Below are 16767 nucleotides of genomic sequence, written 5' to 3'. Positions count from 1 at the left end.
CTTAGTAAATGAGCAGAAGCTCTGCTGACTTATATCATCCAATCATGTGCAAGCAAATTTTTATTTTTTATTTTTCATTTCTCTTGCATGTGATTGGGTACTCTTTACAAAGTGAAGCTTTACCTCATTTACTAAGCTCTGGCGCAACTGCATTTTGCAAAGTGCACAGTCTATTTACCTTTAGTAAATCAACCCCACAATGTATTGCAGATGAAACACTCTGAACTGTACTCTACACTACTTTATTGAAAAAAAAAAAATCTGAACGATTGTACACAAGCTCCAAGGAAGGATTATATAGAAAGAGTCAAGTGCTTTGGTAGGATGGCAGTCCCAGATATTGCCCAATACTACCGAGCGGTCCATCTGGCAAGGTTGGTAGATTGGTGCAGACATAATTAGCCAGATTCAGAGAGACTTACGATGGCGTATCAGTAGATACGCCGTCGTAAGTCCGAATGTGCGCAGTCGTATCTTTAAGCGTATTCTGGAAACCAGATATGCCTGAATTTGGCCAAGATACGACCGACGTAAGTCTCCTACGCCGTCGTATCTTGGGTGCATATTTACGCTGGCCGCAAGGGGTGCTTCCATTGATTTATGCGTTGAATATGCAAATGAGCTAGATACGCCGATTCACGAATGTACTTGCGCCCGTCGCTGTAATCTACGTAGTTTACATAAGGCGTTTTTCCTCCATAAAGTTAAACCACCAAAAAGCTGGTCTAAGTTGTTTAGGGTATGCACGTCGGAAGTGCCGTCGGATGCTGGGCGTAAGTGAGGTTTCACATCGTAAGCATTGTGACGTTGTATCTTAGGGAGTATTTGCGACGTGATTCTGAGCATGCGCGCGCATGCGCCGTTCGTTCGGCCATGCATTCACATGGGGTCACGATTCATTTCAATACAACACGCCCACTACCAGCCTACTTTGAATCACGCAGGCTTACGCCGGCCCATTTACGCTACGCAGCCGTAACTTAGGGAGCAAGTGCTTTGTGAATACTGTACTTGCCTCTCTATGTTACGTCGGCGTAGTGCATATGAGATGCGCCACACCCTCTTAAACATACGCCGCTCTACGTGAATCTGGCTAATTGATTTTAAACGTTGGATTGACATGGAACAACTGTTCAGTCCGGTCCCCCTACGTAGAGCACCCTGGTGCTATACAGTACTACCGAGTTCTCTGAAGAAACACCCTACAATTGGCCCAACATTCCGAATTACGGCTAAGATATGCTGAAATTCAAAGTTTTCATCTGGCCAATCACCCCTGTTCCCCATTTTGGGGAATCCTGGTTTTATACCAGGAATGGAGGCGGGAGCATTTAATAAACTTAATAAACTTAAATAGAAGGATATTGTTCAGGTGTCACATTTCTTACAATCAGAAACTTGGCCAACCATCGATTTGTAAATGAAACCTGGGTGGACCTTTGAACTAAGTTTTTGGCAAGCGTTTCAAGTAAGCCATTTTTTCATTAAACGTCCGGCAGCAACTAACACCATTAGAAGTCTACTGTGAAGATGAGGAACCACTCTCTCGAGTGGTGTCTAAGATGTACGGGTTGTTGAAAACACCCCCGGGAGACTTTGTGATGCCAGGAATTAGTAAGTGGGAAAGAGACCTGGGCAGGACTTTCGCGCTAACTCAGCGTAAACGTATAATTTTTTCTGCATTGAATTCCTCGGTTTGTACATGAACCCAGGAATCCAATTATAAACTTCTAATGCCCTGTACACACGATCAGTTCATCCGATGAAAACGGACCGATGGATTTTTTCATCAGATATCCGATGAAGCTGACTTTCATCAGTCTTGCCTACACACCATTAGTTAAAAATCAGTTTTTGTCAGAACGCAGTGACGTAAAACACTACGACGTGCTGAGAAAAATGAAGTTCAATGCTTCCGAGCATGCGTCGACTTGATTCTGAGCATGTGTGGATTTTTAACTGATGGATCGTTTTTTTCTACCGGTTTTTTAACCATCGGATAATTTTAAAACAGGTTCTACATTTTTTCACCGATGGGAAAAAAAACAATGGGGCCCACACACGATTGGTTCGTCCGATGAAAACGGTCCAATCGTGTGTACGCGGCATAATTCAATGGTATTACACACCAGTAAAGCTGCACAAATTTTCTACAGAAACTCCAGAGTGTTGTTGGAGATGTGGAACGAGGAACTTTGTTGCATATATTCTGGTCTTGTAAAAAAGTGCCACAATACTGGCTGGAGGTCCAGAGAATTTCTCAAAAATTTACAGATTTCCCGATACCAGAAGACCCTGCTTTTTTCCTCCTCCACTGTTCACAGATCCCGGTGCAGAGTTATAAAAAATCGGTGTTGTGCCATCTGATTAATGCAGCTAAAAGTGGAGTAACCTTGCAGTGGAGGGATACTAGACCACCCTCCATCATGAGATGGCTCAATAGAGTGCGAGAGATAGGGGCTATAGGGAACTTAGTCCTCTCAACCCAAAATAAAAGAGAACAGTATATTAAAACATGGACAGGATGGAACCTATTTATGTACTCTGATGAGGGGTACATCATCAGAGGGGAATGTAAGGAGTAAGGACGTCCCAGTATGAGGTCCGTACCTGTACACGAGATTTAATTAGAAGGTAGCCCCTCCATCTTTCCGTAGGGAATGGGAGGGAGGGCTTTGGGTGGGGTTTTATTTTCTTTTGTTTTGTTTTGTTTGGGGGGGGGGGTGGTATTGGGTTTTGTAAAGAAGGGAAAATAAAGAGGTAATGGTGAATGATGGGAATAAAAATAAAGGCAAATATAGAGGTATGGGTATGGTGGATTATAATGTTACTTTTAGTAGAACTATTTTAGATAGATACGGATATATTCATCTGGTTGAAATGTGAATATGATTTTGTGTTCCCTCTTCTTCTTGATAATTCCTCTTTGTTTTCTTGGATATAAAAAGAAAAAGAATAAAAAAAAAAAAAAGAGTCAGTTCCACCAAATGTCCACTATACTCAGAGCAACCTTTTCTTTGCAGCACTAAGGAAATCACTGTTGTAATGCAATACGCAGATCAGGTTTACAAAACATCACGAGTGCGTATAGGGACAGCCATAGAGGTTTTCTAACTAGAAAACAAGTCTGACTATTTGTATGTCTATAATTAATCAGCCAGAAAATTGAATCTTCGTCATGTAATGAATCAGTTGTATATTAAGAAGCCAGTGTATTGATCCCTGTCCATCACATGCACACCTGTTCTCATTATCCAAAGCTAAAAGCAGTTATGTGACAGCACTTGGAAAAAAAAAACAGACCTGAAACATTCGAGTATAAATCAAAATAATTAAAGTCTCATTGCCGGACAATATTTATGTTGTTAAGTAATGACTGTGAGTGGTCAGGGAACAGTCCTAAGCCTCCAAATAGCGGTTGTTATGGAGCCTGCTAATGTCAGCTGGAAGCCAATGCAAATTGAAGTGGAAGGGAAACACAGCAAGCGCTTGTGGGACCGCTGTCTTCCAGGAGTTGTGTGGTCTGCCTGGCTGCTTCAGAGCCCTTACTGTGATGAAGTGTTTACCCAGCTATGCTTAAGTATACTACGAGGATGTAGCCCATTATTACAACGTTTTAGATTAAAGGTAGCTCATTCTTTTCTTTTTATTTATTTATTTATGCATTTATTACAAAGAAACAAAATAATCTCACATTTTGAACGATCCCTTTCTAAGGTCAGGTTTTAACTCAGAGACCCTCAACACAATATAAAATGTGTTTTACTGTCTAATAATGGTAAGCACAGCTAGGGTGTCCATAGTCTTGCACGCAGTTATACACAATATAGAACTATACAATTTAAAGAGGAACTAAACTCTGCAAGCTGTGCACACAAAGGCAGACAGAGGGCAGAATAATTGTTCATATATATATATATATATATATATATATATATATATATATATATATATATATATATATATATATATATATATATAAATAAAAGAGGTTTGGCTTTAGGTAAACTATTTAAAAGCTTCCTTGACTGATTACATGCATTTTGTAAAAGTAATTCACTGTGACAAGAACAGAAGGGATTACTTCAAATTTTAGGCCGGCATAGGCCCGTTTATGGCCATGGCTGTTACATTTGTGATCTTCTGGTCAGTAGTACAGCAGTTTGGCTGCCATTGATTAAAGTGATTGTAAAGGCAGAATGTTTATTTTTTCTTAATTAATTCTATGCATTAAGATAAAAAAAAAGCCTTTTGTATGCAGCAGCCCCCCTCTGCCCCCCCAATACATACCTGAGCCCATCTCTATCCAGCGATGTTGCATCAGAGACTTGGCTGCCCGGGACTCTCCTCCTCATTGGCGGAGACAGCAGAGTTAGTTACATGCTGCAGCCTGAAGAGCATGCAAACGGAGGAAAACCAGCAGATGGGCACCCTAGGCAGCAGTGCATCCTAGGCGGCTGCCTAGTTTGACAAGTGGTAGCACCGGCCCTGGCCGGTTTCGCAAAATAAAGGAGTGGGATATTCCAATATAAAGTATGAAAAGTTTAAGAAATAATACTAAAATATTTTAACACCTGTGCAAATGCAATGACCAGAAAGATACCTGTGCAGATAACAGTATCAAAGTCACTACAAGATAACAGCTATTGTTGGACCCTCGCAGGTATTTGGTAAAAACTAGATTGCAAAATTGCATAACCAGGATAAAAAATATAATTTAAATCTAGACGGTGAGCCATGACATCCATCTACTGATAGTAACTACAGTATATAGGGAAGTTACACTTCCTAGAACGTTGCAAAGAATACGCAATCATGTGCAAGGAAAATAGTAAAACAGCATTTTTGATTGCACATGATTGGATGATGGAAGTCAGCAAAGCTTCACCTCGTTCACTACGTTCTGGGGATAATTCCCTTAAAAAGTGAACAGTCTATTTGCCTTTAGTAAGTCAACCCCCTATTTAGCTCTGTATTTCTGTGTGTTTTTTTTTTTTTTTTCAGTTGTGAATATTTTACAAATTTGAAGACTAACTTTTGGAAGTAGAATCAAACCATAAAGTGCTACTGCTCTGAGTTACTTTGCCATAAGGTCACTCATGCGAAATTGTTACGTTTTACCCAGATGCAGAATCTGAAGCGTTTTCAAAGTGTGTCTTATCACATGATTCTTTAATATGCAATTTCCTTCCCTGAGAACTAGAGAGGGGGCTGTTTGGGCCAAGGAACATTTTTACTGGCTCAGATTCAGGACTCTTCAGAATATAAAAACACCAGCAATAATAGGGACTTAATTATTGGGGCAGCTGTACAGGTTTAATGCTAGGGTGAAACTACCAACACACAGCAGATGTTCCCTGGATGAGTCGGGACGAGTGGAGTGATTTTGTTTAAATTGATCTTACCATCAGTGATATTTCTGCAAAGTAAAAAGTTGAAATTAGCATTCGATTTTTTAGGTAAAACGTCATTTAGAGGCTGTGTTTTTACAAGTATATTTAAGGTAGTTTTTTTATTTAGTAATCTTTGTATTTGGATTTTTTCCTTTTTTTGTGTATTTGGTTGTTATTGTGTAAGGTTAGTTTTAATATTTGTTTTTGATTTCAGTTTTTTCTTTTTGTGAATACACATGTAAAACAATAGTGCTAATCAATGTTTGTTGCATGGACAAGAGCAAGTCCATCAGGAGCCATTTTAAAGCGGATTGCACCCTTAAAAAATAAACGTAATTTCTCATTTGAAAAAAATTATATTTAAACTGTATAAAATACACTCAACGGCCACTTTATTAGGTACACCTTGCTAGTACCAGTTGGACCCCTTTTGCCTTTGGAACTGCCTTAATTCTTTGTGGCATAGATTCAATAGGGTGCTGGAAACATCCCTCAGAGATTTGGGTCCATTTGACATGATAGCTTTACACAGTTGCTGCAAATTTGTCGGCTGCACATTTCTGATGCGAATCTGCGATCCACCACATCCCAAAGGTGCTCTATTGGACTGAGATCTGGTGACTGTGGAGGCCATTGGAGTACAGTGAACTCATTGTCATGGTCAAGAAACCACTTTAAGATGATTTGAGCTTTGTGACATGGTGCATTATATTGCTGGAAGTAGCCATCAGAAGATGGGTGACTGTAGTCATAAAGGGATGGACATGGTCAGCAACAATACTCACGTAGGCCTTGGCATTTAAACAATGCTCAAATGATACTAAGGGACCCAAAGGGTGCCAAGAAAATATCCCCCTCACCAGTACACCACCACCACCAGCCTGAACCATTGATACAAGGCAGGATGGATCCATGCTTTCATGTTGTTTACTCCAAATTCTGACCTTACCATCTGAATGTCGCAGCTGAAATTGAGACTCATCAGACAGGGCAATGTTTTTCCAATCTTCTAGTGTCCAATTTTGGTCAGCCTATTTGAATTGTAGCCTCAGTTTCCTGTTCTTAGATGACAGAAGTGGCACCCGGTGTGGTCTTCTGTTGCTATAGCCCCTCTGCTTCAGGGTTCAATGCGTTATGCATTTAGAGATGGTATTCTTCATACCTTGGCTGTAACAAGTTATTGGTTATTTGAGTTACTGTTGCCTTTCTATTATCTCAAACCAGTCTGCCCATTCTCCTCTCACATCAATAAGGCAATTTTGCCCACACAACTGCTGCTCACTGGACATTTTCTCTCTTTATGACCATTCTCTGTACACCCTAGAGATGGTCGTGCGTGAAAATCCTAGTAGATCAGCAGTTATTGAAATACTCAGACCAGCCTGTCTGGCACCAGCAACCATGCCATGTTAAAAGTCACTTAAATCCCCTTTCTTCCCCATTCTGATGATCAATTTGAACTTCAGCGAGTCATCTCACCAAGCAATTGAAAAGGTGTATCTAATAAAGTGGTCGGTGACTGTATATTTATAATGTTAAATATATACTTAAAGGGGTTGTAAAGGTAATTTTTCCCTAAATAGCTTCCTTTACCTTAGTGCAGTCCTCCTTCACTTACCTCATCCTTCGATTTTGCTTTTAAATGTCCTTATTTCTTCTGAGAAATCCTCACTTCCTGTTCTTCTGTCTGTAACTACACACAGTAATGCAAGGCTTTCTTCCTGGTGTGAAGAAAGCCTCTTAAGGGGGGAGGGGGCGAGCAGGAGTGTCAGGATGCCCACTAACACACAGCTCCTTTCTCTATCTGCAAAGTAGAGAGCGCCCTGACCCTCCTGCTCGCCCCCTCCCCCCTCAATAGGCTTTCTCCACACCAGGGAGAAAGCCTTGCATTATAGTGTGTAGTTACAGACAGAAGAACAGGAAGTGAGGATTTCTCAGAAGAAATAAGGACATTTAAAAGCAAAATGGAAGGATGAGGTAAGTGAAAGAGGACTGCACTAAGGTAAAGGAAGCTATTTAGGGATTTCTTTTTTACCTTTACAACCCCTTTAATAAAGATGTAATAGCCTCATTCACACTTGCGAATGGGGTCATTTATGATCACCTGTGGCAGACCCAACTGAGATCTAAGTTATCATTCAAGCAATAATTACTTGTGGATGATCAGCCCTGGATGCAGACTGTCTGTGTCCAGGGCTGATCATCTGCAGGTAATCGCTGCATGAGTGATTACATGTGAACGGCCGCAAACAGCTGCGGGCACTGTCAGACTCCTATTGCTTTCAGTGGGGCTTCCTGTCCGTACTCCTTTGCATGAATCTCAGCGGAGACTCACGTGGGTAATCACAAACAGCCCCTTTTGCAATCGTGAATGGGAACTTACTTTACAAAATATTTTAACGTTATTTCAGTCATTTGGTTAGTGTGCATCTACTGTATGTATATGGCGGATAATATATCGTTATGTGATAATTCTGTTGTCTAAGTGTTGTAATTCAGGGCTATTAAAAGTTAAAGATAGCTTACATGGTATGCAGTGCTTTGCAGAATGGAAGTTCAGTTGTCAGATGGTGCAATAACACGGGTTCCAGCGCTATGCATGATTAATGACGTTCCACTTCTTAAAGGTTAACGTTGTTTTTGATTTTAGTTAAATTGTCCTCGGGCCTCTCTCCCTAAACAAGCAGTGGGGCACCACATTTCTTTAATTCAGCAAATCTGTTTCCTGCATAGCTGAGTAGATTTCTCATATTAACAGGCCTTCCATTGTCATTCCTCTTGTCTGTTATCCAAAGAGGAAAAGAGTGACTAGCAATGTTTCTTTTAAGAACATTTACAACTGACTGTGAATGGTTCCCTGGGGCATTGCTTCCATTAAGTTCTTTACAAAGAAATGTAATTTCCAAGAAAGTTCAGGTCTTGCAACTTGAGCTGCCAGGGATGTATTTGACACAGCGTACAACCCATTGCAGAGCTCTGGCACGGCACAGGTTAATGTACAATGAAAATACTTTCAGACTGAGATGGATGGATTTGTCTAACATAGAAATTTCATGGATTTTTGGTTTAATTACACCATTTTGTTCTCTTCTATTCTGAATGGCTAATTTAAAACGTGTTTAGTGTTATTTATATGTAAGAATAAACTACCGGTAAGCATTTTGTAAAGTGATTGCCAAGCCTGTACAGACTCTTGGGCTCATTCCGTAAGGTAGTATAAAGAAATACATGGATATTGCCAATACATTAACCAAGAGCGACCAATCATCTTCCATTTTTCTTACAGAGTTAAAAATGAAATCTGATGGATTGTTGTGGTCAATATGACTGCTCTTTATCATGTTTTTTATGTATAGAGGTAGGCAATCTGTGTAACCTCTTCAGCCCTGGAAGGTTTACCCCCTTCCCGACCAGGCCATTTTTTGAGATACGGCACTGCGTTTCTTTACCTGACAATTGCACAGTCATGCGATGCTTTATCCAAATAAAATTGAAGTTCTTTTTTTTGCCCCACAAATAGATCTTTCTTTTGGTGGTATTTGATCACCCCTTCGGTTTACATTTTTTTGCGCTATAAAAACAAAAGATACCCATTTAAAAAAAATATATATACCTATACTTTTTGCTATAGAACACACCAATTAAAAAAAAAAATCGAAATTCTTCATAAATTTAGGCCAATGTGTATTCTGCTACTTGTTTTTGGTAAACAAAATCCCAATAAGCGTATATATTGATTGGTTTGCGCAAAAGTTATACCGTCTACAAACTATGGAATATATCTATGGAAATTTAATATTTTTTTATTGTTTTTACCAGTAATGTTGGCGATCAGCAATTTTAGCTGAACTGCTGACACTTGCTGACACACTGACACAGTGACACCAATACAATGATACATAAAGGGGTTAACATGGGAGATGCCTGCTAACTGTGGTGAAGGTTGCTTTCACTGGAGGAAAACAGAGACCTGTGATCCTGCTTAGTAGAAACACAATATCTCCATCTTTCCCTCTGACAGAATGCTGATCTGTAGTCAGTAGTTCTGTCTGCTTTGGGAATGATTGGCTGATTGGCTGCCGCTGTGTCCAATCACAGCCGGAGCAGGTCAAACATGATTTAGCATTGAAGGGCGGCTCTGCTGCAGTATATATGCGTAGGGCATTCTGGAAATGGTTAAATGTAAGTAAAGTCAAAACTTTTTTTTTGGTAAAGAAGGGTTAAAGCGGAACTTTACCCAAAAGGGAAAGTTATGCTCTTCCCCCTTGAACTTTTGCCACATCATTTTTTTTGGGGGGGGGGGGGGGGACCTAATTTTGTTAGGTACCCACTTCCACTTTCACTCTTATTGCCTTAGACGATCCAAGCAGAAGTTGTGCCCCACCCCCCTTCCCGTCTGTAACCTTCTGGGACACGTCACATGTCCCAGGTGGCTGCGGGAACATTCACAAAACACATTGTGGTTTGCGCATGAGCAGTGGGCAGCCGGCTGTGAAGCCACAAGGAATAACAGCCGGATTCCCACAGTTAATGTGTCGGTGCTGCGGAAATGTAGATTGATGAAGAACCAGCCCAGGTGAAAACGGACTTGGATCCCTGGGCAAGTGAGTGTCTGTTTATTTAAAGTCAGCAGCTACAGTTTTTGTAGCTGCTGACCTAAAAATTTTAGGAAAACTGTCTGAAGAACCACTTTAACCCTCGGAAAGAATTTACTCCCTTAATAACCAGGCCATTTTTTGCTATACGGCACTGCGTCACTTTAACTGACAACCGCGTCGTGCGACACTGTACCCATACAAATTGATGTCCTTTTTTTCCCCACAAATAGAGCTTTCTTTTGGTGGTATTTAATTACCTCTGCGTTTTTTTATTTTTTGCGCTATGAACAAAAAAAGCCAGACAATTTAAATAAATATATATATATTTTTACTTTCTATAAAACATATCCAATAAAAATATGTAAAAAATCGAATTTCTTCATCAATTTAGGCCAATATGTATTCTGCTACACATTTTTTTTTATTCTATTTAAAACAAAAAGTTGTGGCTTTATACGCAAATTAAACCTCCACCATAATTTTTTAAAATTGCGCCCTAGGAGCTTTTAGCTATAATGTGTTGGTATGCACAGCATATTGGCACATTATGGCAGACTTACTGTACCTAGCAAGTAATCCCCTCCAGTGATGCACTGTCAGAACTCCTGACGGTCCCAAGCGCTGCCATCTTCTCCCAGCCTTCCTTGCGGGTTCCAGCTCTTCGGTCGCTTGGTTGGCCTGGCCACAAAGACATCACTCCTGTTCATGCACATGGGAGTCACATCATCACGACACAAAGCAGTGCTGTAAATGTATGGTGAGGTTCGCTTGTGTGGCTCAGTATACATAAACTCACACAGGTAGACATGTGCGATTAGTTTCGTTCCGAATAAATATTCGGACACATTTTTCATTATTCTGAGATTTGGATATGTCTGAATACCTTAATTACAATTATAAACAAAATTTACTGAATGCTCCGAATAATAAATCGAAATTCGTCCAAATTGAATTTTACATCGAACTCCAGTCAAATTCTAACTGTAAGCATAAATCAGAAATCAAAGACTGTGTGTGTTATTAGAGTTTCGAAATAATTCTGTTTTTGTTAAGCCAAAGGTGATTTAACTGCTTGCCGACCAGCTGCCGTCATTATATTGTGACAAGGTGGCACGGTCACACAAATCACCATAAGTGTACGTCGGCTCGGGAACTCGCTTTTGTGGCCGCGCTCCCATTGGCCAGCGGGGGAGCCAAAACCACGTTCGTTCCCCGCAGTGACAGAATGGGGATCTGCCTGTGTAAACAAGGCAGATCTCTGTTCTGATGCCTTGTACACACGATCGGTTCATCCGATGAAAACGGTCTGATGGATTTTTTCATCAGCTGTCCGATGAAGCTGACTTTCATCAGTCTTGCCTACACACCATCAGTTAAAAAAAACGATCGTGTCAGAACGCTGTGACACAAAACACAACGACGTGCTGAGAAAAATGAAGTTCAATGCTTCCGAGCATGTGTCGACCTGATTCTGAGCATGCTTGGATTTTTAACCGATGGACGTGCCCACAGACGATCGTTTTTTCTATCGATTTTTTAACCATCAGATAATTTTAAAACAAGTTCCTAGTTTTTTCACCAATGGATAAAAAACCGATGGGGCCCACACACGATCCGTTCGTCTGATGAAAACGGTCCATCAGACCGTTTTTATCAGACAAACCGATCGTGTGTATGCAGCATGACAGGGGAGATCACACAGATCCTGTCTTTATGCTATGCAGGAAGATGGATCTGTGTGTTTCCCCAGTTAGAAACCCAATACAGTTAGAAAACACAAACAGGGAACACATTTAACCCCTTGTTCGCCGCTGATGTTAACCCCTTCCCTGCCAGTGTCATTAGTACAATAACAGTGCATATTATTAGCACTAATTACTATAATAATGTCACTGGTTCCCCCAAAAATTTCAAAAATTTCAGTTAGGTGTCCGATCTGTCCACCGCAATGCCGCAGTCCTGCTAAAAATCACTGATCACCACCATTACTAGTAAAACAATAATAATAATAAAAATGCCATAAATCTATCCCCTATTTTGTAGATGCGATAACTTTTGCATAAACCAATCAATATACGCTTATTGTATTTTTTTTGCCAAAAATATGTAGCAGAATACATATCGGCCTAAACCGATGAAAAATTATTTTTTGGGGGAAATGTTTTATAGCAGAAAGTAAAAAAAAATTTTTTTTTTTTTTTTTTTAAATTGTCGCTCTTTTCTTGTGTATAGCACAAAAAAATAATAAACAGCAGAACTCATCAAACACCACCAAAAGAAAGCTCTATTTGTGGGAAAAAAGGATCAATTTTGTTTGTGTACAGCATCACAGGATCGCGCAATTGTCAGTTAAAGAGATGCAGTGCTGTATCACAAACAATGGCCTGGTCAGGAAGTGGGTAAATCCTTCTGGGGCTAAAGTGATAAAGAGTGATTTCATGAAGATTTTTCTTTTGTTTGTTTGTTTAAAGCTTTCGATTCGACCGATTCAAAATGTATCGATTCGAACATTTAAAATCAGAAAACAATCGTAAATTCGAAGAACATTTGAAAAAGATATAAAACGAATTCCGAAATACGACTCCCGAATACGAATCAGCCGGATTTAACAAAACTAAAAAATCAGAAGAACGAATCTAAACGAAATGAAACAAAACAAATGTTTTCGGCATGTACATGTCTACACACAAGCAGGGAGAAAGGTTTATGTGAGAAGATATATGGTTTCTTCTGTCAATTTTTTTTAGGTTTAATTCCACTTTTAGTAAAATGTTTGTGCCCAGCAATATATCTTCAGATTTATCAGTTTTTCAAAGTTACCAGATATGATATGACATTCACATTGATAGCTGAGTTTCAGGAAAATAAAATCACAAGGCACAGAAAGAATTAAAACGACGTTGATCTGTGGTGCTCTTTGTGATTAGGTGCCTCTTTCTCATTCACTAATAAGGTAAAATAATGGAGGACCAAAGGATAGGTTATGTCTTAGTTCATAGGTTAGGCAACTCCTCCACATTCTTTCAGGAGTTAGATTTAGGAGATATTGCATCATCTCAGCAGAACCATTGTCCCTATTAGATGACTCCCCTCTCAGTGGAGTAACATTAGCCATAGCAGCCCATGTAGCTGCTATGGAGTCTGGCTGCAGAAGGGGGGCTTTTGATGCAAATTGCCCATTTCACCTGTCACACCTGTTCACCCCCTATAGACTAAATACATTTTTACATTTCTGCTATGGACGTGATTAATTGGCAATAAGTTTTTTAGATAACAAGGTAACAAATAAATTGTTTGGCTTGTGCTGTGATTATTCCCTGTCAATCAGTGAATCCTGGCCAATGATTTGACCACCAGCACCCACTTATCGGCGAAGATGAAGACAGAAAGGAACTCTGTGAATGTAAACAATACAGAGCTCTGTCCTGTCAGTGAGGATGTGCCAGTTTCTAATTTCCCTGCTAAGCAGGGAATAAAAACCAGCACATCCCTTAGTTAAAACAACACATAGTAAATGCATCAAGCCATGTTAGGCACACATTTAACCCCTTGATTGCCCTAGAAATTAACCCCTTCCGAGCCAGTGTCATTAGCACAGTGACAGTGTATATTTTTAGCCCTGATTACTGTAATAATGTCACTGGTTCCCGCTAAGTGTTAAAACTGTCAGTTAGTGTCAGATTTCCCACCATACTTTCAGAGGGGAGGAGGGGGCATGGTTGTTTGCCCCCCCCCAAAAAAAACACCAGCTGTCACTTATTTCCAGTATAGATATCATAGTTTGAAGACAACTTTAATGCAAACCAATCAATATAGGCTTATTGGGATTTTTTTTGTTAACAAAAATATGTAGCAAAATATGTATTGACCTACATTTATGAAGAAAGATTATTTATTTGCAACATTTTATAACAGAAACTAAGAAAATGTGTTTTATTTCCAATATGTTTTCATTTATATAACAAAAAATACAATTAGATTTTTTAAATATTTTTTTTAATTGGATATATTTTATAGAAAAAGGAAAGTAAAAAAATATAGTGTTTTTTTTCCCAATTTTCAGTCTTTTTTTGTTTATACTGCAAAAAAAAAAAAAAACTAGTAGTCATCAAATACCACCAAAAGAAATCTCTATTTGTGTACAGTGTTGCATGACCCCGCGATTTTCAGCTAAAGTAATGCATTGCCAAAAAGCAAAAAAATGGCCTGGTCATGAAGGGGGGTGGCAAATCTTCCAGATGGCAAGTGGTTAAAGTACTTTTTGCTTTCCTTATCCCTCGCTTTCACAGGGTCCTCCATGCAATCGGTCCTCCAAAACCTCTTCTCTTTGGCGCTCCTGTCCTGCATTGTAAATAATAACATTACAACTGTGACCGTTGGCTGGAGCGCTACAGAGTAGGGGGGGCAAAGCCCTGCATTGTAAAGGAGGATGCTGAAGGTCTGCTTACAACCTGGAACCAGAGAAGCCCCACTGCAAGGGTCATTTATTCAGTTACTCTGAGTTAGGCCTTGATGTTCTAATGATTTTTCAAAAACATTCCAAAATACCAATATATGTCAGAGGAGCAGATTCTGAATTGTTTTTTTATTGTCAAGTTACAGCAAGAACTTCTAGCAATGAAACAAAAACAAGAGATCTTAGAACGGGAGAAAGAGCACAAAATGGAACAACAGAGACAGGAACAAGAAGCAGAAAGGCATCGCCGCGAGCAACAGCTGTCTCACCCTCGCAGCAAGGACAGAGCAAAAGAGCGTAAGAATGCAACAACATTTGTGCTTATACATGTATCATGAAAGTATCATCACCCATCATTCCCAGAGAAGGCTAATGGCCCGTACACACAATCTGAAAATCGTACGAAAAATACCGCTTTCAAAGCGTTCGTACGATAATCGGATTGTTAGTACAGAGCTTTTCGAGAGCCGATCACGACAGTTCATTCGATATTATCCGATCAGACAAACACAAACATTTTTCTCATACAATACCAGATCATACGATTTTCGTTTAATCAGTACAGTTGTCATCCAAAAATACAATAGAAATACACTACAACACATGACATCACTTCTGATTTTTTTTTCTGTCGTACAAAATTTTTTGTCACTTTAGTAACCTCTCCATTTTTGATATGCGACCAGCATGCAAAAAAAATGGACGATCTACCGTCCAATTTTCGAATCAGCAGAGTTTGGCAATACTGCATCCTGTCCTGCAGGTGTCACTGTCACATAGGCTTTGGTGGTGTAGCTAAGAGTTATTTACAGTGATACCTTGGTTCACAAACTTAATTTGTAAAATGACTTGAACCGAATTGGTCGCGAACTGAGGCAAATTTTCCCATAGGGTTCAATGTAAATCAGGTTAATCCGTTCTGAACTTTATTTTTTTTTTAACCACAAAAAATATGAAACAAATTACAGTACAGTATGAAGAGAGAGAGAACACTAACCTTGCTTGAGAGGACTTCTGGTGTGGAGGAAGGCGGGTGGGATGCAGTTATTGTTCGGAGGGAGAGTCCCCCTCCATAAGGACATTGGGGAGATCTCCTCTCTTCTTTGTCTCTTAGTCACAGGTTTTGGTTAAAAATCTATCCAATGTCACTTGTCGTTTCCTGCTCTGCATTACCCTCTGGAAATGAGAGACCATGTTATCATTCATCAGATTTAACCCTCCGGAAATGAGAGACCATGTTATCATTCATCAGATTTAACACTCTGTTCGTTACAGTTATGTTGGGGTAGTGCATCTCAAAAAAATCATGGCACTCATTCCATTTTTCATTAATGGATTTTATGGCATCACTGCTAACCTTCTCCGTGTCTTCCTCTTCCTCAGTGGAATGCTCCTCAATAAGCGCCTTCTTCTACTCACTGTGGAGTTTAGAAAGTTCTTCCATGGTCAGATCCTCCTTATGTTCCTCAACAAGCACCTCTAGGTCTGCATCATCAACGTCCAGACCCATACTGTTGCCCATGGACACAATCTCCTCCACTACCTCTGCATCAGACCCTTCAAAGTCACGTTCAGTGACATAGTCTAACCACTGTTTCCTCCAGGCTGAGTTTAAGGTTCAGTGCGTGACATCTTCCCAGGCTTTGTCAATGAGATCAATGCAGTGGAGAACATTGAAATGTTTCTTCCAGAATTCTTTCAGACTCAAGGACGTCTCTTCAGTGACATTAAAACACCTAGTGAAGAGTGCCTTTGTGTACAGCTTCTTGAAGTTGCAGATCACTTGCTGGTCCATGGGCTGCAGAAGAGGTGTTGTGTTGAGGGGGAGGAACTTGACCTTTATGAAGTGATACTTCCATCCATATCATCCACCAAGGTTGAAGGGTGTGCCGGGGCATTGTCCATCAGAAGAAAGCACATTTCAGGCAGTTGGCTGTCAGAAAGATATTTTCTTACGGTGAGGGCAAACACCTTGTGTTGCCATTCCATGAACAATTGCCTTGGGACCCAAACTTTCGCATGGCAGGCATTCTGGCCTTGTTCACATTGTGTTCCCTGAGTGCATGAGGGGTCTGGGAATGGTACACCAGTAGTGGCTTAATCTTCAGATTAGCGCTTGCATTGCACACAGCAAAAGGGTAAATCTGTCCTTTATAGGCTTGTGCCCCAGCAGTGCCCTTTCCTCCTGCGTGATATAGGTTCTGTTCAGCATCTTCTTCCAAAACAGCCCCGTTTCATCACAATTGAACACTTGTTGAGCGACGTATCCTTCTGTCTTCATGAATTCCGCAAATAATTTACTGGAGGCTTCTGCACCGGC

The 16767-nt window shown here is 40.1% G+C and overlaps 1 protein-coding gene across 3 annotated transcripts in view; it reads left to right on the top strand.

Moving 5' to 3' along the window:
* The window catches only part of HDAC9 (histone deacetylase 9), an 821625-nt gene that overhangs the window by 526674 nt on the left and 278184 nt on the right, over positions 1–16767 (top strand). For 2 of the 3 annotated variants that reach the window (XM_040352828.1, XM_040352829.1), the window contains exon 5: positions 14594–14744. In XM_040352828.1, coding sequence (XP_040208762.1) covers positions 14594–14744 — 151 coding nt within the window. Of the gene's footprint in view, positions 1–14587; positions 14745–16767 lie in introns of all 3 variants that reach the window. The other variant, XM_040352826.1, reaches the window with a different exon arrangement.

This window comes from Rana temporaria, chromosome 5 (genome assembly GCF_905171775.1).
Source record: "Rana temporaria chromosome 5, aRanTem1.1, whole genome shotgun sequence".
In the NCBI taxonomy this organism is placed as follows: Eukaryota; Metazoa; Chordata; class Amphibia; order Anura; family Ranidae; genus Rana; species Rana temporaria.
This window is presented reverse-complemented; position numbering and strand designations above follow the sequence as displayed.